The sequence below is a fragment of the Gambusia affinis genome, linkage group LG18 (assembly GCF_019740435.1).
Source record: "Gambusia affinis linkage group LG18, SWU_Gaff_1.0, whole genome shotgun sequence".
Lineage (NCBI taxonomy): Eukaryota > Metazoa > Chordata > Actinopteri > Cyprinodontiformes > Poeciliidae > Gambusia > Gambusia affinis.
This window is the reverse complement of record NC_057885.1, coordinates 10,316,908-10,340,004: the sequence shown is the minus strand read 5'-3', so window position 1 is coordinate 10,340,004 and position 23,097 is coordinate 10,316,908. Positions and strand designations below refer to the sequence as shown.

General features: G+C 35.2%; 1 protein-coding gene and 1 long non-coding RNA gene across 9 annotated transcripts in view; one reads left to right on the top strand and one right to left on the bottom strand.

Annotated features, from left to right (window-relative positions):
- Positions 1–23,097, top strand: part of LOC122820373 (DNA polymerase nu-like) — a 65,251-nt gene that overhangs the window by 21,288 nt on the left and 20,866 nt on the right. For 3 of the 8 annotated variants that reach the window (XM_044097738.1, XM_044097737.1, XM_044097736.1), the window contains exons 11-18: positions 859–927; positions 1,004–1,064; positions 1,264–1,328; positions 4,172–4,255; positions 4,404–4,499; positions 4,926–4,982; positions 5,179–5,235; positions 9,832–9,897. In XM_044097738.1, coding sequence (XP_043953673.1) covers positions 859–927; positions 1,004–1,064; positions 1,264–1,328; positions 4,172–4,255; positions 4,404–4,499; positions 4,926–4,982; positions 5,179–5,235; positions 9,832–9,897 — 555 coding nt within the window. Of the gene's footprint in view, positions 1–858; positions 928–1,003; positions 1,065–1,263; positions 1,329–4,171; positions 4,256–4,403; positions 4,500–4,925; positions 4,983–5,178; positions 5,236–9,831; positions 9,898–21,745; positions 21,929–21,974; positions 22,094–23,097 lie in introns of those variants that run through there. The other 5 variants (XR_006368780.1, XR_006368779.1, XR_006368778.1 and 2 more) reach the window with 4 other exon arrangements.
- On the bottom strand, positions 7,565–11,523 carry LOC122820377. Its single transcript, XR_006368781.1, has 3 exons — positions 11,375–11,523; positions 10,639–10,688; positions 7,565–10,038 (listed from the first exon to the last, which is right to left on the bottom strand). It is a non-coding gene; the product is annotated as an uncharacterized LOC122820377 (long non-coding RNA).

Genomic DNA, 23,097 nt, shown 5'->3' with positions numbered 1-23,097 from the left:
GGATGTGTGAGGGATCTGAAGGTCAAAGTGACTTTAGCTTACCTGAAAAACATACTGACTCTATTCTTCACCTTTTAATTATGGATCATCTGGCTGGGAAAAAGACAAACATAAAATCTTAAATGTATCCGAGCATTGCAGAGGTCCTAGAACAACAAAAAATTCCTTTATAGAGGTACAACAAATACAAAAGATTAATGTTTTAGTAAGTTTATTGAGTTCACTGAGTCCAGAGTGTAGAATCTGAATTTTGAACAAAACCCTCATGAAACATTTAGGGGAGGCTGATATGTTTTGGGGATGTTTTGGTGCATTTTCAGTTTAGGTTCAATTATCCCAGAGCTTGATTGAATTGGAGAGTAATTAAGGTAGCGACACACAGACATAATGGCCTCTTTACCAAACTAATAAACAACTAGGATAAAACCATTTTAACGCGGATAGAGAAAAAAATAATATATGTGGCCCTTCTTTCTGCCTGTGATTTAGAATAACTGTTTCTAATCCAATTTGGTTTTTTTTATTTTAATGTCTCACATAAACGTCAGCTAAAAAGTGTATGCAACATTACGATGTGCTTTCCAAAATGTTTTTATGTATATTTAATGTGCAGAATGTGTTCCCCTTTTGCCCTTCTGCTGTTTAGAGTAACACAACAGCCTAATTTTGGTTGGCTAATGAGATGTACGGTAGTTTTAAATGAGTGTTGTGTTAATTAAAGTGAGTGCTCTTTAATTTCCACACCATCACTTGGTGTTTTTGCGGATGCAAATTCACAAAAACACCATAATATTGAGTAATACTGTTTCTCTTCTCAGCTATCTTACTCCATTCACCTGTCTGCTCTCTTTTGTTTAGGTTTCTCATATCATCTCAAGTCTCTATTGGCTCTTTGACCTAAATCTGGCCTTATGCTCTAAACTACAGGTTGGTTGTACACACGCCTTTAATTAACTACGTGTGAAATGACACTATTAACCTGCCTGACTGATTGAATTTTCAGAGCCATGGCTTGTGGGAACTCTACTCAGAAATTGAGCTGAGGATGATCACTGTTCTTGCTGGTAAACACCATTGTTGGTTCCTGAAAAAGCAACAGAATCTTGATATAAGATACATTTTTATGACTTTTTGTTTTAATCCCTATATTAGTAAGATTTAAATAAAATTATAGGGCTATTATTACCAGTAGAAAGCCTTATTGTCTAATTATTACACTTATTTTCAAGTATTGACTGTCAGAACATGTGTGTTGCATTTCAGTCATGGAAAGCCACTGCATCTATGTGGACAAAGGAGCACTCAAGAGAACTTCAGACCTGCTTGGGGTAAGGTGGACTCAGTCTTTGAAATGTTTTACAGGAGATTTTAGCAGTATGCCACAACAACACTGGAAAAGATCAGTGTAGTTAAACAAATAGTTTCCACTCACTGGCTGCAATTTTAGAAAGTATACCTTTTTTAAGCTATGGTTACATTAGCAAACAATCTGTCAACAATTTTCCTCCAATGTAATTGAAATTTGAAATCAATTTGTTTAGTGACGTAACAGATACCATTAAAGACTAAAGTTTAGAAAGTTAAACACTGCCACACACTCTTTAGTACAGTGGTTTTGAATTTGAAAGTGAGGGTGAAATAAATATTTGTCAGTCCAAGTGACATTAAATATATTGTTCACAAATTTACATGTCAGAGGTGGTAAAAACATGTTGGTGACGCAAGCCAGCTATAATTGCTACTTAAAAGACAAAACAATGCGATTCTTCCAGAGTTTACTGTGTCACTGAATGTTATGTCTGTAGGAAGCGTCAAAATGATGAATCTGCTTTAAAGAACAGCTGTGGTTGTGGGTTATGTATGCTTTATGTTTTTAAGATTTTCTATGTTTAGGCTTTGACCTTTGATGATTATTGGCCTTTAAATGTGTTTGTGATTTGTGCTCCATCATTCTGGGTGAAGTTTTGGCTACGGAAGCAACGTGTGGGAGACAGTAGGCTTCAAAGAAAGGGGAAACAGTGAGACCTCTGGAGTGCAAAGTGGAAAAATGTAGAAATAAATACATTTTGGGTTTCCTTCTTCTGCTGAGAGTGAACGTCTTTTGGGCGAATTTTTTCTCAGAAATAAAAATGAAGACTGACGACTATATGCAATTTATCACGGTCTGACAAAGACACTGATTAATGTTGTAGATTCAGATCCCTGCAGTCTTTTTTTTTTTCAGGCGCAGAATCAAACATATGCCCTTAAACTCATTCACATCTGATGGAAGCACCAGCAGGGGAGTTGTTGTGGAGACAGTTTTGGTATCTTGGCTACTAGGACTATAAATAGACTCGATGTTCCTGATTTTCTTTCTCTTTTAAGAGGCTAGCTTGCATGAAAGAACATCACACACACACACACACACACACACACGCACACTGGGAGAGACACTGATGTTCACAGCTGAGTGTTCGCTTGTCTCTTCGCAATATTCAGCAATGATGAATGGAGTCAGGTGTGTCCCCACACTGTCGTTTTGGGTTTTCTGTCTGAGCTGTCAGGTTCACCTGTCTGAACATCAAGTCTCTGTTCTGTCAGGGCGTGTCTCACAGACATGCTCACCTGGTGTTTTGTTTTGCAAAACAGCATCACTAAAATTCAGCAAGACAGGTGTCACTGAACGAGCCCTTCGCTTTTTGACTGGGCTGTTCAGATCACAGTAGAGATCCTTTTAATTTCTAGTTAATCAGGATCAAAAGGGGAAAGAAACAGCATTTTGACAGAACAAAAAAGCACTGATATTTCCTCCAGGCCTGTACTGTCTAAAGGGCTAGCATCTAATATTGATGAGGCAGTCTGGAACCTGCTGCAGGCAACGAGGGAGACGGAGAGAAAAAGTCCAGTTTTTGGAGTTTGGGTGGATTTTTGCCAGCTAGCCTCATTTTGCCCTTTCATTGTCGGCCTCTGTATTTCTTTGTGTTTGCATCCTTTGTTTGCCACCCCCTGGGGTTCTTGTAGAGTCTGGAAAATTCTGGAAACGTTTGGTATTAACTCTTAGTTTTTTCCATGTTTGAAGATATGTGGAAAGACAAAGTATAATATAAAAACTTTTAGAGTTTTAGACTTTATATCAATTCCAGTTCTCTAAAAGATGGAACCATCGATCCTCTTATCTACTCTTCCTCCTTGTTGTCCGTTCCTACCCGTCTCTTTTTCAGTTTTTGTTTCTTCAAATAGCATTTGATATGTGTGTAGAGATTGTCTTTCATTTTTGTACTTTGTTCAGATGATTCCTCTCACTTTTTATTAAAAATAGGTCCCAACACTTTATGTTCCCTGATAGTTCCTCATTTGCTTTAACACTCACAAATCTGTTATTTTCTCTGTGCTATCTTGTTTCTCACGTGGTCATCCTTTTTACTTTTTATACTTTTTCTGGTCTATTTTGTGCCTTTGAAGAGCTTAAGCATAAAGCTGCCGTATGTAACCACCACACAATCTATGGAGGAATAATATTTAAACAACTTTAAACCCAGCTGTTTGAGTTCATGTTGTCTGAGTATGAATTATTTGGCATTACTACAATCATTTTTCTGTTCTCTGCTTAGATTTCTTCAACTTCCTCATTCATTTATCACCTTTATCTTTTTCTCAATACAGTTTCATTTCATTTCTCTTGACATGCACTTTATTACAACAAAGTTGCTGCCTTGGCAAATGGATTATTACCTCAACCAGTGCATCATCTTGAGGTCTCTGAGAAGAATTCAGTTTCTGTAGTGTTGCTTTGTTTGTAAAGATATTTGACAGCTGTTTTTGTATCTTACATATAGTTTCTGCTTGACTGACATGTGTAGCAGTAAGAGGCTCGACTTAGTTATATAGATTTCAGTGTTAAAAAAATGGTAGAAATGAGGAAAATTTTGCTTAACAAATAAGAAATATTCTCCTAAACTTTACCTTAGGGCTCATTTACTAGTCAAATTAAATGGATCTCCTACATCTTGTATGACTTAAAAATGTGGCTTTGTAGGTGAGCCTATCTCAGAGAAAAAAAAAAAGTGCAAAAACTTCAAAATGGCCTTATATTCATGGAATGATGAAGCAAAACTTTTCAGCTAAAACAAGGTTATGCGTTGAGTTTTTTGTGTTTTCTTTTCACTAAAAAATATTATGTTTCTGGCAGACTAAAATGAAACAGCTGGAGCAAGAGGCCCACAAAGCAGCTGGGGAAATATTCTTGGTGACCAGCAGCGCTCAGCTACGAACAGTAAGTTAAAATTGGACTTCAGTTTGCAAACTGAATCATTAGCGTAAGGGCCTACAAAACATTGAAAGGGTAGATTTCAAATCTGCACAACTTTTCTGTGAGCTGTGTCTTGTATGTGTGTCATACTTTCAATATGCAATGTTTGAAGGTACTGTTTGAGAAGCTGCGCTTACAGGAGCGCTGCGAGAACAAGAAGCTTCCCAAGACCATCAACAAGCAACAACAGTCAACATCAGAGGCAGCGGTACAGGAAACACACAAACACGCACAGTCATGTCAGTTTAAACTGCTTGTCTTTACTAATTCATAAAACCTTAGGCTAATTTATTATTCCAGTATGAATACATATTTCTGCGACAGACTGGCGACCTGTCCAGAGTGAACCCCGCCTCTCGAGCCCATTAGGAACGAAGGGTGTATAGAAAATGGATGGATGGATGAATACATATTTTTATGCACATGAATCATAAAAAGCAAAGATAGCAAACATCTACATATAAATCCCTCCAGCACAAAGTTCTTTATAAAATATATTTTAAAGTTACAGTACTTTCATACATAGAATTAAAGCAAAAGAAGTGAAACATAAAGCGAGAAAGTACAAGGAATAATGCAGATTCACAACAAAAGCTACTTTTGAAGTTTAATAATTATGATATTCTTGTTGCAGTTGCTACAGCTCCAGGACCTTCATCCTCTGCCAAAAATCATCCTGGAGTACCGACAGGTCGGCTATGTTAATAGCCATTCTTTTCAAATTTTGAATTACCGTAGTAGGATCGTTATTTTACCTAACTAAACTCTGTGATTGGATCCAACTGACCCCATCTCATTTCTTCAATAAAGTGAATGTATAAACTGTGCAGCAGTGGAGCATTTTTGTTTTAGTTGTTCCTAACAGGTTGTTATATTGTTTCTTCCAGGTCCACAAGATGAAGTCCACGTTTGTTGATGGGATTTTGTCCTGCATGAAGAACAAGGTGAGGCAACCACTGGTTCCATGTGACAAAACCGTTCAATGTCACACCATTTATGGCTATACAACACATTTGTAAAGTTATTTGCTCACTTCTATGCAAAAAGAAGAAATACATCTTTTTAACTTTTTGGAAGCTCCAATGTTTTTATTTGAATATCACATGAAAAATCTTTCCTAACTTTTTAAGGATTAGGCCTCCATCATTGTAATGATGTGGTAACTCTAATGCTGTTGACTCGTCTCATAGTGTTTACCGTATCTATGTCAGCTTTATCTATAGCACTTTATGAACAAAGTTTCCCTAAAGGGCTGAATAACAAATCAAATCAAATCAAATCAAACTTTATTTGTATAGCACATTTCAGCAGCAAGGCATTTCAAAGTGCTTTACATCAAATCAAACACAAAATACAATGCAACATAGAATCAACATTAAAACACAACATCAATAAATTTGCAATTGATTACGTTTCGAATACAACTCTAAACAAGTGGGTTTTTAGTTGAGATTTAAAGGAAGTCAGTGTTTCAGCTGTTTTACAGTTTTCTGGAAGTTTGTTCCAGATTTTCGGTGCATAGATGCTAAATGCTGCTTCTCCTCGTTTGGTTCTGGTTCTGGGGATGCAGAGCAGAACCAGAACCTGAGAGGTTCTGGAAGGTTGATACAACAGCAGCAGATCTTTAATGTATTGTGGTGCTAAACCATTCAGTGATTTATAAACTAACACCAGTATTTTAAAGTCTATTCTTTGAGCTACAGGGAGCCAGCGGAGAGACTTTAAAACTGGTGTTATGTGCTCTATCTTCCTGGTTTTAGTGAGAACACGAGCAGCAGCATTCTGGATCAGCTGCAGCTGTTTGATTGATTTGTTGGACAGACCTGTGAAGACGCCGTTACAATAATCAATACGACTGAAGATAAACGCATGGATGAGTTTCTCTAGATCTAGCTGAGACATTAGTCCTTTAATCCTGGAAATGTTCTTCAGGTGATAGAAGGCCGTCTTTGTAACTGTCTTTACGTGGCTCTGAATGTTCAGGTCAGAGTCCATCACTACTCCCAGGTTTCTGGCCTGATCGCTGGTTTTTAGTTGTAATAACTGAAGCTGTGCACTGACTCTAGATCGTTCCTCTTTAGGTCCAAAAATAATAACTTCAGTTTTGTTTTTGTTCAGCTGGAGGAAGTTTTGGCACATCCACACATTTATCTGTTCTAAGCATCTGTTCAGCGATTGGATGGGTTCTGACTCTCCAGGTGACATCGTAATGTAGAGCTGTGTATCATCTGCATAGTTATGGTAGCTAATATTATTTCCTGTTATAACCTGAGCTAGTGGGAGCATATAGATATTGAATAAGAAGGGTCCTAGGATTGAACCTTGGGGTACCCCACATGTGACCTTTGACCTCTTTGATGAGAAGTTTTCAATTGAAACAAAGAAATCCCTGTTCTTTATGTAAGATTCAAACCAGTTAAGCACTGGACCGGAGAGTCTGACCCAACTCTCCAGTCGATTCAGTAATATTTCATGGTCCACAGTGTCAAAAGCTGCACTGAGGTCCAACAGAACCAGCACTGTGGTTCTCCCACAGTCCGTATTTATATGGATGTCATTGAACACTTTTACGAGGGCAGTTTCTGTGCTGTGGTGAGACCGGAAACCAGACTGGAAGGAGTCAAAGCAGTTGGTTATCGTTAGGAAGCTATTTAACTGTTTACACACAACTTTTTCAATAACTTTGCTGATGAATGGGAGGTTGGAGATCGGCCTGTAATTCTGCAGTAGTGATTTGTCTAGATTGTTCTTTTTTATCAGTGGTTTGATTACTGCAGTTTTCAAAGCCTGGGGGAAAACGCCTGATGAGAGCGATGAGTTTACTATTTGGATCAGATCAGCAGCAACAACAGGCAGAACTTTCTTAAAGAAATGTGTGGGAAGGACATCCAGACAGCAGGAACTGGAGCTTAATTGACTTATAATTTCCTCCAGGGTTTTATAATTAAGTAGTTGAAATTGGGTAATTTTCCCTGTATTTGTTTTGTTTGGGTTCAGTGTTGGTACTGACTTTATAGTGGATGTGCAGATTAATCCTCTGATTTTTTTAATTTTCTCTGAAAAGAAACTAGAAAACTGGTTGTAGGCAGCAATAGACTGAAATTCAGGTGGTAACGTGATAGGAGGATTTGTGAGCCTGTCAACTGTTGCAAATAAAGCTCGAGCATTATTAATGTTTTTGTTTATGACATCTGCAAAGAATGCCTGTCTTGCATGTTTGAGTGTTAAATGATAGTAACGTAGTTTTTCTTTATAGATGTCATAATGAACGTGAAGTTGAGTTTTACGCCATTTTCGTTCTGCCCTACGGCAGAGTTGTCTTGCAGATCTAACTGTTTGTGCATTTCTCCATGGAGATTTCTTCTTACCAGACACAACCTTCATTTTAAGATGCAATCAAAACCAATAGCAGTAAAAATAAGCTCATAAGGACAAAAAAAAAATAAAACAGTGAAGGTAATACAAATACAATAAAACTAACATAGCGCAGTGGTAGATTATTTCTGTCGAATGTAATAAAATAGTGATAAAATTAGGATATAATGCTTTGTTGGAGTCCAAAGCTAAGGGCCAGTTTTTTATGGAATTCCTGCATAATTTAGAAGCAGCAAACCGAGAAGGAGCAGCTACCTCTGCTTTTCTGTTTGGACCTAGAGACTTCTAAATGCAATTTATTTCACCTCCATGTTTAAGTTAATGTAACATGATCCCTGAAATAGGATGCTGTTTGGAAGAACCTTAAAAATCAGCCATAAAGTCCTATAAACATGTGGCAAACATGAAGTGGAGGGAGGCCAACTCAATAATATATATGCTTATGTTCCTGTAAGCAGTGCTGCAGCAGCACATACCAGGGTTGCAATCATCTAAATGTATGAATATAAAAACATACATTTTACCTTCATGCTTCCCCCAGCGTGAAGGTAAAATGTAAAAAAAAAGCTACCCTTGAAAACTTAAGTTGTTTTTAGTGAACTTAAAGAGAAATTTTTATGTCTTAACATGTTTATGTTTTGGCTGAAGAATGATATGTTAGTGGTTTGTTGCCTCAAATACAATGACTTCTACTTCGATAAACTTTAAATTTGTCAACTTTTTAATATTAATAAAAATGAGAATGATCACTGTTGAAACCCCCTGCCTTCCTAAATTTACCAAAAATTATTTTTGGTATCTTTGGGTATTGTTGGCAAACAAAGGGAAGGAATATATTCTGAAAAATATCCCAAATGAAACATATATGATTTAAAACAAACAGGGTCTTGTTGTGAGGTACTCCAAATATAATTGGTGCAGCTTCTGAAACATGGCTGTGTGAGCTGCGAAGCTCTTATGAATAAAATTAGACAAATTCAACAAGAACAGTTCCTATAATCCCCACACAGTGTTCCAGCTGTGCCATCAGGTGCCTAAAAGCATCACCCAAGTCTAAAAGCACCACAATTATTGATTTCATGGAGTGAGCTGTTAAATTAAATTATGTAAAACAATTATTTAAAAAATGGCAGTTTCAGTGCTGCTGTAGTTTTTGAAGCCAGGCTGAAACCTTTCATCAACACTTTCCCCCTCAAGAAACGTCTGCACCTTTATAAAAGCCATTTTAACGCAAACTTTAGAAAGAAAAGGGATTTTGGAAATAAACCTGAAGGTAAACAGGGTGTAGGGGTAAGGGTGTGCATCCCGAATTAAGCTTTGAGTTTTTTCAGTAAAACAATAAAACAATTTAAACTCCTCCTTAAATAAACTGGAATGAGCTCTGTCACTGACAATTTGTAATAGCAAAGCAATGAAACACCATGTCTGAGATAGTTCCCCAAAGCTGTCACACTCCTTTCCTGCCAGTATTGTATTAATTTGTCAGGAAAGTTCTTCATCTGACTGTCTCGTCACATGGGCCTCAGTCAAACCTCACATATGGGAGCAACAGCTTTTGTTTGTCAAATCTGTTGTCGAACCTGCAAAGGCAGCCTGTTTGGCTGATGGTGAAAGTGATTCATTTGGTGGTCTTTTAGCCAGAACAGGCAGCAATCCCGGACAGAAAAAAAAACATAAGAGATGCATACAAATCCCTTCCTTTACATGTGTGGCTTTATGCAGTGGTAAACCTAACCTGGAAACGAAAGAAACGAAAGTGGAAACAAACAAAACTACTCAAAATATAAGTGTGTTTTAAAAAATTTTAAAGCCTGATGTGTCTTTTGATAAGACATCTTGTCCAGATATTACCTTTTGTTTTTCAATTTATGTTGCAGTTAAATGTATAAGTTACATCGCTTAACGGCAGACTTGATCATTATTATGCTAGAAGTTCTGCTTCTTCGTGTAACTGGATCTACAATTTCCAAATTGTTCAAACTGGGCATGGTTGATGGCCAAAATCCCACTAATCCACAAACTGGTGGTGGCTTCAGCTGTTCTTCTCAGTCTGAGCTGGAAAGCAATAAGCTGAATGGAACAGTTCTGGATCAGATGTCTTCCTATTTGATTTGATTAGTATCACCTTAACTTTGTGTATGTTTGTGTCCATTTGAATCCATCAGAACTACATTTCTTCTACATGGCACCAGACGAGTGCTGTGACTGGGAGAATATCAGCCAAACACCCTGTGAGTACAACCAACATGGCGTCTCTTATGATTCGTCTCTGTCTTCATGTGTTGTTGTCGTCTGACTGAGTGGAGCTTTCCAGGATGCTGAACCTCAGCCAGCAATAGACTCTTTTCTACTTGCATTGTAGTTGTAAGATCCTGCAGAAAATAAAAGAAAATATCATAATATTAAGATATTAAAAGACTTAAATATATGTAGCAATTAGAATAATATGAGGGCGAAATAAAACTTTGTGAATTTAAATAATATGAAGTTTACTTGAAGTCTTTGTTTTTTGTGACAGAAGAAAATTAGTGTTGAACAATTATGTAAATAAAGCAGGGAACATTTTGTACGCTGGAAATGTAATTTTGTTGTCACCATTTAATAACTTTTCAGAGTTTGTTTCTGAATGTCTATTTTTGTTTTTTAATTGAATAATTAGTTCAAAAATATGGTGACAGACACATATGTTTTTTGCTTTCATAAGGAATAATGAGATGAGGGTTTCAGTGAGCTGTGTTTATGAGCCATACAAAAACAGAAATGTTTCTGTGTGTTCCAGAAAGGGAATAATTCAGACTAACAGTGTTGCATTAAAATGCTTTTTATGGAATCAGGGAAACAGTGGTGTTGAAAAATTTACTATTATTCCTTGAGCAGACACAGACTTGTACATACTTCAAAGTGACAGTTTCAAATACTTTGAAAAATATTTCCAGCATTGGTGACTTTTCCTTTACCTTCCTTCTACTCACCTAAGTTAATTTAAAAATCTGCATACAGAGCCTCCAGAAATGTTAGTAATCTGTGAAAAGATGTCCAGAAAGCCTGAAAATACATTTGTCTTTGGTTGCAGTACCATAATCTCACAGAACATTTTAAGGATCTTGCATAAAATCTTATAGTGTATTTATTCACAGTGGAAAAATTTCTATTTACTAAAATATCTGTGACTTAAGTATTGGGACCTTTAACAATTAAACTTAAAAATTAAGTTAAAAAGTTTACGATTATCAGAGTATCTGGGAATTTTTAATCAGTAAATCATGACTTTTTATTTTCATTTAGCTATTAAATTACTCTACAATAAAAGATCAATTAATTTCAAGGCTACTTAAGAATCTTTGCTGTTTCTGCCAGTTTTAATCAGCGATTGGCACAAAAACCCTCATACCAGCACCAAAAAAAGTGGCTTATGTTTCTTTAAATCGGCCTTTCAAAAATGCCCCGAAAATAGTGTTTTGCAAGAAATTAAAAAAGAACAAAAAAAGTCAAAGTTCAAGTAGAACTTTGAAAAATCTCCAAACAGCCTAGAGAAGAGTCACTCTAAACCACTTTACAAATATTACAAGGAAAGTCCACCGTCTGAGATACAAAATGCTAAGAAATGTAGGCGCTCAATATTTTATCACAGTACTGAAAATCTAGAGACGACTCAGACACATGTCCTACATTTTTTCTACTTCCACCAGAAAGCCTGACCACTCCTACCTGATACGTGACGATTGATAGCTCATTTCTACATTCTCCAGGTGTCAGGGTCCATTAGTTCCTTCACTTTGTATTTTAGCTCTCATCTGAATGAAATACACATCTATTTCTGTGTGAAACTATTGGACTTGTCCAATCTCCCTTTGCGATTCGTGAGCAAAGGAGGCGTAGAGTGAATTGATTGTGCTGCTAGTAAATGATTGATGTGACTGCTGTGGCGTAACACCGCTCTGCTTCATCTCCTCAAACGCAAATATAGGAATTGATTGATTATCACATTAAGGTTGTTTGCTTAAATGCTTGCATGCAATAATTTATGTGTACCTGTGTTGATATGAGCAAGTCGGTTTGATCAGGGGAGTGAGGGTTGGGATTTGATTTCTAATTGATTTTATATTAAAATAGAACAGCTGTGCAACTAAATTATCTGTGACCAGATTTACTTAAAGAGTCTATGTCTTTTTTCCCCCCTTTTACTAGCTTTTGTTTTTGTTTTTATTTTAAGTTCGGAGCCCCTGGTAGTTGCATTTTGCAATATAAAAAAAAGAACAAAAGAAGGAAAATGGCAGGTAAGAATGGAGCATCAGTGCTAAAAACAAAAATACACTTCGAAAGAATGTAAAGTGGTTAGCTTAAATGTGGGCTTATATAGCAAATATTTATGACAGTTTGCCCACTAGGTGTAGAAATGTGGAAAAAATGTCCTATGATGGCAGTAATTTGGAGACCTAAAACACTGGCACTCTATCCAGGTATTTAAAAGCTCTTTATGGCAAATCCAGTCTGTCACCACACTGGTAAATATGGCTATACTGGCTTATGGTTAAAGTAAAAAAAAAAGGGAAAAAAAAAGAAAATTCTTCTTATCTTATCACATGTAAGTTTTACTTCTGCTATAACCAATACTGTTACTCTGTTGCTCTTTGGTGCGACCATCATTTCCATTTCTCCCTGCAACTGTGTCACCAGAATAGCCTACTTTATAGGGGTCTATGCAGGGCATTTACTGAAACACAGTGCTATAGGTGTGAATGGAAGCAGCTGAAAGTCACTTTTCTGCACTCTGTACTCACAGGAGGCACATTGAAAGTAATCAACTTATAGCTCAAAGTATAAAATATGTCATGTTCTTTTGTTCTTTCCCTTTAAATTAGGAACAAAATAATTTTGTAATCCTGAGTCAGAAAGTGTTGTCAAGACAGAAACCATTTGTAGGTGAAAAGAAAAACTGTAGAGGATTATTGGATGCTAGATAGCATTTTTTTTTTTTCTTGAAAGATTAAGAAGATCTTGTTGGATCTTAATTTGCTTATTACAATAGGTTAAATAGAGTAGTAGTTTTTAAATTACTACAAATACTATGTGGCTCTACCACAATTGTGAGTAAACATAAAGCATAGTATGAACAGTTCAGTAAAGCATTAAGCAGTAGAAAGCACAGCTTATTGTTTTTAGTTTTTATTTGGAAAATAGAAAAAAATCTGTTAATTTAAGAATTAAACTAAAAAGGAGAGGATGTGCTGGCAGTCCCCACTCACCGATGTAGTTCAGGAGAGTGACTTTCATCTGTTATGAGTATAGTCGAAGTAATCCCAGTCTGCAGTAAAAGCAGAGGAGACATAAAAGCATCACTGTGAGAAATCTGTTGTGCTGAACAGAGAAAGAAGTAGGTCTGCGCAGAGCTAGCTCATGTTTTGATCTTAAAAATGGAAAATGCCATGCAGTCTGTGTGATCCCCAGTGATGGTAATATCTGCTGGTGCTATGCACTTCTTTTTCATTTCCTTTAACATGTTAATCTCTTGTCTGCTATTTTGGTGGTTCAGTATATGTTTCTTTCGCAGTTATAAACTATGCCTGTCTCTTCTAGTATATGATTATTTGTATAACTTTCAGTGTAGTTTTTTGCCCTTTCTTTCTATTTATTCTTTAAATCCAAAGCAGACTAACATGACACCTAATTAGATTGAACTTCCTCCTCCTAATTTTCTGTCACAAACTCAACAGTATTCTCGCCCCTGAGTTGTTTAAGTAGGATTGTTAAAATTACCAAAATATTATTTTATTGTGTCCTGCCATAGTAATGCAAGGGAAATGCCTTGCAAAGAATAGAAGACACCTATTATTCTACACCTCAAAATATCATCCTTTCACCATTAAGGTGGCTCGTACCGCTGTGTACCCCCTCACAATATATATACCAAAACGTGCAGCAAGATCTCGGCATGTGGGCTATTACTTTTGTTGGCATTTTGAGTAACCATGACGACGAGCCAAATTCAAATCAAAACAAATTGTAACTGACACTGTGAAAAACCCACATCTCTAATATGCTAACAATAGCATTTTGGCTAATTTTAGCATACTGAATGGAATAAGTCCATGTTAATCAACATGGTTGTAATTCTCCATATAATATTGAGTACAAGTTAGCTAAGCCTAGAATTGTTGCTAATTTTTAGCATCCAATTAACGGGCACACTTTGTCACTTTAGTATTACTTTTTATTAATTTGGTGATAAGTGATGAGGGGTTTTTTTTTGGTAACGAACTGCCACAAAGTATAAATCAACAATTCTTGTTAAAGTGGTATTTCAAAAGAGCAGAAGATATCTTAGGTTTATTGAACAATAACAATATTTGTTGTCATTACTTGTTGCTAAGAGACGAGCAGGACTGTGGTAACCAAGTGCCACGAAGTAAACATCAGATTTTGCAAAATTTACCAATTGCAAATTTCTTGTGTCCAAGCAGATGAGCAGTATTTCAAAAGGGCTTATGGTTTATAAACAATAATAATTCTTCTTATTAATTTGGTGTTAAGAGATGAGTGTTTTTTTCTGCTAAGGAACTGCAAGGAAGTATAAATCAGATTATTACTTTGATGTTAAAAGTCTGTTTTATATTTACCACCATTGACAATAAAAAAGATAAGATAGGTAGTATATCAAAAGAGCAGAAGAAATGTTAGTTTTTTTTTAACAATAGCAATGTTTGTTGTTGTTACTTGTTGCTAAGAGACGAGCAAAATTCTGGTAACCAAGTGCCACAAAGTAAACATTAGATTTTCACATTTGCAAAATTTACCAACTGCAGATTTCTTGTATCTAAGCAGATAAGCAGTATTTCAAAAGAGTTAATGTTTCATAATCAATAATATTACTTATTACTTTAACCAGATTAACAGAAATAATTTAGTTATTAATTAACGCTACTAGAGTTAGAAATGCATTAGCGGCGTTTTTCTGCTAATGAACTGCCATGAAGTATAAATCAGATTATTACTTTGGTGTTAAATGTCTGTTTTATATTTACCACCATTGACAATAAAAAAGATAAGATAGGTAGTATTTCAAAAGAGTAGGAGAAATCTTAGGTGTGTTGAACAATAACAATATTTGTTGTTGTTACTTGTTGCTAAGAGACTAGCAAAATTCTGGTAACCAAGTGCCACAAAGTAAACATTAGATTTTCACATTTGCAAAATTTACCAACTGCAGATTTCTTGTATCTAAGCAGATAAGCAGCATTTCAAAAGAGTTAATGTTTCATAATCAATAATATTACTTATTACTTTTAACCAAATTAACAACAATTGATTTAGATATTAATTAACGCTGCTAGCGTTAGCAGAAAAGCATTAGCAGCGTTTTTCTGCTAAGGAACTGCCATGAAGTATAAATCAGATTTTTACTTTGGTGTTAAAAGTCTGTTTTATATTTATCACCAATGACAATAAAAAAGATAAGATAGGTCGTATATGAAAACAGCAGAAGCAATGTTAGGTTTTTTTTTTACAATAACAATATTTGTTGTTATTCCTTGTTGCTAAGAGACGAGCAAAAATCTGGTAACCAAGTGCCACAAAGTAAACATTAGATTTTCACCTTTGCAAAATTTACCAACTGCAGATAAGCAGCATTTCAAAAGAGTTAATGTTTCATAATCAATAATATTACTTATTACTTTTAACCAAATTAACAGATATAATTTAGTTATTAATTAACGCTGCTAGCATTAGCAGAAAAGCATTAGCAGCGTTTTTCTGCTAACGAACTGCCATGATGTATAAATCAGATTATTACTTTGGTTTAAAATGTTTGTTTTATATTCATCACCATTGACAATAAAAAAGATAAGATAGGTAGTATATCAAAAGAGCAGAAGAAATGTTAGTTTTTTTTTTAACAATAGCAATGTTTGTTGTTGTTACTTGTTGCTAAGAGACAAGCAAAATTCTGGTAACCAAGTGCCACAAAGTAAACATTAGATTTTCACGTTTGCAAAATTTACCAACTGCAGATTTCTTCTATCTAAGCAGATAAGCAGTATTTCAAAAGAGTTAATGTTTCAAAATCAATAATATTACATATTACTTTTAACGAAAATAACTACAATAATTTACTTATTAATTAACGCTGCTAGTGTTAGCAGAAAAGCTTTAGCAGCGTTTTTCTGCTAACGAACTGCCATGAAGTATAAATCAGATTATTACTTTGCTGTTAAATGTCTGTTTTATATTTACCACCATTATCAATAAAAAAGATAAGATAGGTAGTATCAAAAGCACAGAAGAAATGCTAGGTTTTTTTGAACAATAACAATATTTGTTGTTGTTACTTGTTGCTAAGAGACAAGCAAAATTCTGGTAACCAAGTGCCACAAAGTAAACATCAGATTTTACTTTTGCTAAATTTACCAACAGTAAATTTCTTGTATCTAAGCAGATAAACAGTATTTCAAAAGAGTTAATGTTTCGAAATCAATAATATTACTTATTACTTTTAACGAAATTAACAACAATTTATGTAGATATTAATTAACGCTGCTAGCGTTAGCAGAAAAGCATTAGCAGCGTTTTTCTGCTAAAGAACTGCCATGATGTATAAATCAGATTATTACTTTGGTGTTAAATGTTTGTTTTATATTTACCACCATTATCAATAAAAAAGATAAGATAGGTAGTAATTCAAAAGAGTAGGAGAAATCTTAGATGTATTGAACAATAACAATATTTGTTGTTATTACTTGTTGCTAAGAGACGAGCAAAATTCTGGTAACCAAGTGCCACAAAGTAAACATTAGATTTTCACATTTGCAAAATTTACCAACTGCAGATTTCTTGTATCTAAGCAGATAAGCAGTATTTCAAAAGAGTTAATGTTTCATAATCAATAATATTACTTATTACTTTTAACCAAATTAACAGATATAATTTAGTTATTAATTAACGCTACTAGCGTTAGCAGAAATTCCTTAGCAGCGTTTTTCTGCTAAAGAACTGCCATGAAGTATAAATCAGATTATTACTTTGCTGTTAAAAGTCTGTTTTATATTTACCACCATTATCAATAAAAAAGATAAGATAGGTAGTATTTCAAAAGAGTAGGAGAAATCTTAGGTGTGTTGAACAATAACAATATTTGTTGTTGTTACTTGTTGCTAAGAGACTAGCAAAATTCTGGTAACCAAGTGCCACAAAGTAAACATTAGATTTTCACATTTGCAAAATTTACCAACTGCAGATTTCTTGTATCTAAGCAGATAAGCAGCATTTCAAAAGAGTTAATGTTTCATAATCAATAATATTACTTATTACTTTTAACCAAATTAACAACAATTGATTTAGATATTAATTAACGCTGCTAGCGTTAGTAGAAAAGCATTAGCAGCGTTTTTCTGCTAATGAACTGCCATGAAGTATAAATCAGATTTTTACTTTGGTGTTAAAAGTCTGTTTAATATTTATCACCAATGACAATAAAAAAGATAAGATAGGTTGTATATGAAAACAGCAGAAGCAATGTTAGGTTTTTTTTTACAATAACAATATTTGTTGTTATTCCTTGTTGCTAAGAGACGAGCAAAAATCTGGTAACCAAGTGCCACAAAGTAAACATTAGATTTTCACCTTTGCAAAATTTACCAACTGCAGATAAGCAGCATTTCAAAAGAGTTAATGTTTCATAATCAATAATATTACTTATTACTTTTAACCAAATTAACAGATATAATTTAGTTATTAATTAACGCTGCTAGCATTAGCAGAAAAGCATTAGCAGCGTTTTTCTGCTAACGAACTGCCATGATGTATAAATCAGATTATTACTTTGGTTTAAAATGTCTGTTTTATATTCATCACCAATGACAATAAAAAAGATAAGATAGGTCGTATATGAAAACAGCAGAAGAAATGTTAGGTTTTTTTGAACAATAACAACATTTGTTGTTATTCCTTGTTGCTAAGAGACGAGCAAAAATCTGGTAACCAAGTGCCACAAAGTAAACATTAGATTTTCACCTTTGCAAAATTTACCAACTGCAGATAAGCAGCATTTCAAAAGAGTTAATGTTTCATAATCAATAATATTACTTATTACTTTTAACCAAATTAACAGATATAATTTAGTTATTAATTAACGCTGCTAGCATTAGCAGAAAAGCATTAGCAGCGTTTTTCTGCTAACGAACTGCCATGATGTATAAATCAGATTATTACTTTGGTTTAAAATGTCTGTTTTATATTCATCACCAATGACAATAAAAAAGATAAGATAGGTCGTATATGAAAACAGCAGAAGAAATGTTAGGTTTTTTTGAACAATAACAACATTTGTTGTTATTCCTTGTTGCTAAGAGACAAGCAAAATTCTGGTAACCAAGTGCCACAAAGTAAACATTAGTTTTTCACTTTTGCAAAATTTACCAACTGCAGATTTCTTGTATCTAAGCAGATAAGCAGTATTTCAAAAGAGTTAATGTTTCAAAATCAATAATATTACATATTACTTTTAACGAAAATAACTAAAATAATTTACTTATTAATTAACGCTGCTAGTGTTAGCAGAAAAGCTTTAGCAGCGTTTTTCTGCTAAAGAACTGCCATGAAGTATAAATCAGATTATTACCTTGCTGTTAAATGTCTGTTTTATATTTACCACCATTATCAATAAAAAAGATAAGATAGGTAGTATTTCAAAAGAGTAGGAGAAATCTTAGGTGTGTTGAACAATAACAATATTTGTTGTTGTTACTTGTTGCTAAGAGACGAGCAAAATTCTGGTAACCAAGTGCCACAAAGTAAACATTAGATTTTCACTTTTGCAAAATTTACCAACTGCAGATTTCTTGTATCTAAGCAGATAAGCAGCATTTCAAAAGAGTTAATGTTTCATAATCAATAATATTACTTATTACTTTTAACCAAATTAACAGATATAATTTAGTTATTAATTAAAGTTGCTAGCGTTAGCAGAAAAGCATTAGCAGCGTTTTTGTGCTAAAGAACTGCCGTGAAGTATAAATCAGATTATTACTTTGGTGTTAAATGTCTGTTTTATATTTATCACCAATGACTGCGTTGCAACCAACGGTCACACTTTGGGTGGCCCCATTAAAATTTCTTCAGTAATTATATCTCCGCTTTTATTTTTTCTTTTGATTTTCCCATAACATCACATAAGAAACAATTTTTAATTTTTTCCCTCCCTAAAACACAGACACCGATCTGCTTCAGTATTACTTAAATGTTGTAAATTAATCAATCAGAAGCTTTCAACACATCGAAATCACCATCTGCGCTTTCTCAAATATTTCAAGGGCTTGATAGCAAGAAAATAATATTTTAAATATACCTTTAAAATATTCTTATTATTCTAGCATTTAAAAAATTTAAATAAGTAAATTGGAACAGGAACATTTTAAATTTTATGTCAGCCAGTGAGAAAAGTACTGTGTGTATCTTTTTACATAGTGCATATAAATTTCTGCATTCAACTATCTGTTTGTCGGTCTACAAATTGGATAAGTTTTATCTGAGTCGGGTCATTAAGGCCCGGATTGACGAGGCTTACTTAATGCTGTCTGCTCACATCAAAATTAGCCAACATTTTTGTCAATGTCTCGTCTGAACAAGACCTCCAATAATTTATGCAAATAGCAAACTTCAATTAATACACAGGGATGCTCTATATTCTATTCAATTTTAGGTTTCTGTATTTTGCAGAAGCTCATTTGGACTAGTCGACACAAGTACCGTTATGTGTTGATAAAAAAAAAAAAACCCACAAGCTTCCTTTTAATGAGCCGCTCATTTTAACTACAGCTCCTAAAGACCAGAAGTCTTTCTGTGGGCTGAGCAGATGGATTTTAGTGGGTGCGGTGTGTGCTGGTGTTGCTAATTCATGCGTGCATACTTGTTTGTGTGCATAATGTGCGATGAGTTATTAAAGTGGCACTGTGTAGATTGAATTGCCCCACACAAACTCAGGGATTCGGTTATCCCCCATCTGTTTAGCAGGAAAATGCACTTCTGAGAATCCATCTCAGTCTCACTGTGGACCTGATTTGTGTCATATATATATTCATAGTGATGCAGGGGCAAATTTACCGTAACCCTTCTACTCAGTTTGTGGTCACAGATCGAGTGTAGTCATTACTAGATCCACTAATGCGTCAATCCTAACCCATCAATTCTTGTGTGCATACATGTTTGGGTATGCACACAAGTATGCACCTAAAATTCAAAAAAGACGCTTTGAAGCTCGTGGGTGCAGCGTGGCAAAATGCAAAAATATTTTGTAGAGTGCGAATATTTTTTTAATGCAGTGTGTCTTGCATGTTAGAATTCCTCCTTATAATGTATATGGAATCAGTGCTTAGATCATACTTACTGGAAAGCGTGTTTTATTAAATAACGTGCTTTTTAAATCAAGTTGTAAATGAGCAAAAACAAAACTCGTCTTTTTGAGGAAACTGTTTTGTCTGTGGACGATACAAAAAATATATAAATAATAACAAACTAGATCAACTCTGGAGAAAACTTGAGCGAAATCCACATTGAACAGAGAAAAAAACGAGCACTTTGTGATTCAGTTGAGCATCTCATTATGGCTAATTTGCACACTCATTAGCACAGGAACAATATCACCTGTTGTTTCTCTATTTGCCTTCTACCTGCAAATGATTCCAATTTCCCCAGGCTGCCATGAATATTCCAGCCAGAACAGATTCAACATTGCTATTCTTCACTTCGTCAGCGGGAGCAGATGGTTTTAAATGATGCATCATTAGGTTGGCTTTTTGGGGAAACCAGTCGCTGCGTCATTAGACCATTGTGAGCTGTTATTAGGGGAAAAGAGGGAATAACATATGCAAAAACATTGATTGCTAAAAACCTGTGATAAGGTGCTGATTACTGCCAGAGGTGGAAAGTCAGCTTACAAAACACCAAACACATCTGCATGAATAAGAGGCTATTTCAACACACACACACACACACACACGCCTACACGCGGCAACAACTTACGCCATTGTGCTTGGCAGTCAGAGCTCAGACACTTTACTGAGCACCATGTGTTCGAGTGCATCTTTCTGACGGGTTAATGAAGTGTTGTTTCTGGCGTTTCTGTAAAACAGAGGGTAATGCTTTCGACAAGTATAGATGTTAGTGCCGTACATCTGAGACACTGATGTGACTGGAGGGAAAATGAAAGCATCAAATGTGTAAATTGTGAGTGTGTGTGTGTGTGTCTTCTGGCTCAGGGTGTGTTAAAAATGTTGAAATGTGTGTGCATTTCCGCAGATATGTTTGTTGTGGTGAAGGAATTGGGTGTGCATTGCACCCTTAATCGAAAGATATGGAATAATTTCCTCATACAAAAGCGTGAGAATGAAGCCTTTGTCCAATGCCATAAATACCCCGAGGGAAACAGAAAGTTGTGGATTGCTAATTAGATTACTTAGTAGCATAAAGTCTAAATTAGAAGCAATGCTTTAGCTCAATTTATTTTAAATTCTTTATTAAGAGTACTAGTAATATTTTTTTTCCACTGGTGAGTTTGTAAAAAAACAAACAAGCATTTCCTTATGTCTAAAGGTTTTTCTTAATTTTCCCCTTTGCGAGTGTGCTGCTTCTTTAAAGGAAGAAATTGTGGGAAGACTTTTTCACACATCTTTACCAGAGGTGCCAGTAAATTAGTCCATGTCTATATGTGGTTCTAATCAGCGTTGATGTCTGTGACCTTGGACATGTCTGCATTGACTGGATTGGTTTGCCCATAAATAACCTTATATTTATGGACAAATCATATATATGTGTATATACGTGTGACAGATTTATATTTCACCAACAGTTCGATACAAAATCCCACACTTAGCTTGTGTTTGCTGAGCAAACTTACCTTTTATGTTCATTTTAAATGTCTTCTTTTTCTCTCTGCATGTACTGTAGTCTCCATTTGGATTGTTTGATTGTGGGTCTTTTCATTGTGTCTTTGATTTCTTCTTCATCTCATCTTCCTTCTACTTTATTTGAAATTCCAATCTCAGTGTATTTTTGTTTGTGTTTGCATCTTTGCTGTCTGACATTCAGATCATACTATGCAGTTGAGACCGTAAGATGCGTAATGAACCCGAACACAGAACACTCATATCATCTCGCCTTGCCATAATCAAACGAATTCAGCCAAACATAGAAGCTTTTATCCTGGAGAACTGAATGTCTGAGTTGACTGCCTTGCAGGTAATTTACTCCGGTCTACGTCTTGGATGTAGTGTGAGTATAAGTATTCCCATTGATTTACGTTCTTGTCGCTGTGCAGCACAAGTGGAGAAGTTATTTCTTACATACTGGATCACTTGTTAAATCACAGGACTGAAAATCCATACAGCTATGGAGCTACACCAACCTGTGGTGCCTTTCAACAGAACCCGAATGTGTGTGAGTGTGTTTATTTCTTTTGTGCTTCACAGCGGTATTTGATGCCCAGTCTTTCCACATCCTACTTCTCCGTTGTCTTTATTGGCTCGCACTCTTTCTGCCCCGTCTAGTAAATGATGAATAGATAGTGGAAACAAGAACATGTTTCTTCTTCTGGATCTCACACATTTTTGAAGCCTTTGCTCCCACTATATATTCAAACTGAAGAGGCGGATATACACCATGAAGAGAAACACAGTTTTGCTTTTACCTATGTGGTCTCTGTGTTTTTTTTCTTTTTCAGGTTTCCTAATCTATATTAATCTATGATGAGTCTGCTCAGGTGTGTTCACACAGGTTTAGGTGTCCTTCCCATCTTTGAAAGTGACCCTAAGCATCCTAGCATCACTTTATATCCCCATTCTCTTGCTCTTCGTGTGTGTGTCGGGGGGGGTGTGCATGCGTGTGTGCGTGTGTGTGTCAGGGTTATTTGAAAGGGTGGATAAAATGGGATTAACAGGGATTGAAATGAAAGTGCTGAGTTTGAACTAGTTCTTTTTCTGCAGTGCATCAAACTGGGGGTAATGCTTGAACATTTATGTGCAACAGAAGCTTTGTCATTTTAGTTCTTTATCCTTCTGTTTAGAAGAAATCCTGCAAAAGGTGTTGAATGTTTTAACAAGAACTCAGATTGCTTGTTGGGTCCAGGTACATTTGAAGAAATAGCTTTATATAATTATTGTACCCTTTTCCTCTGTTGGTTGTTCTAATCTCCATTTGAGCCAGAGTACTCTGAAATTTGTCTGAGTGTGAGAGCTGATCAACCTTTGAGTGACCTCCTGCTTATTGATGGAGTTACATTACCTATTGACTGTACAGAAGAATATGCACAATTGGATTAGATTGTGCAAATGATTTTGCGTCAAAGCATTTAGAAAAAAAAGAGACACGGACAAAAGGAGATATGCGACTTCTTTGCTTCAAAGTTTGTGGCATTTATTTAATGTTGTAAAATTGTCTAAATA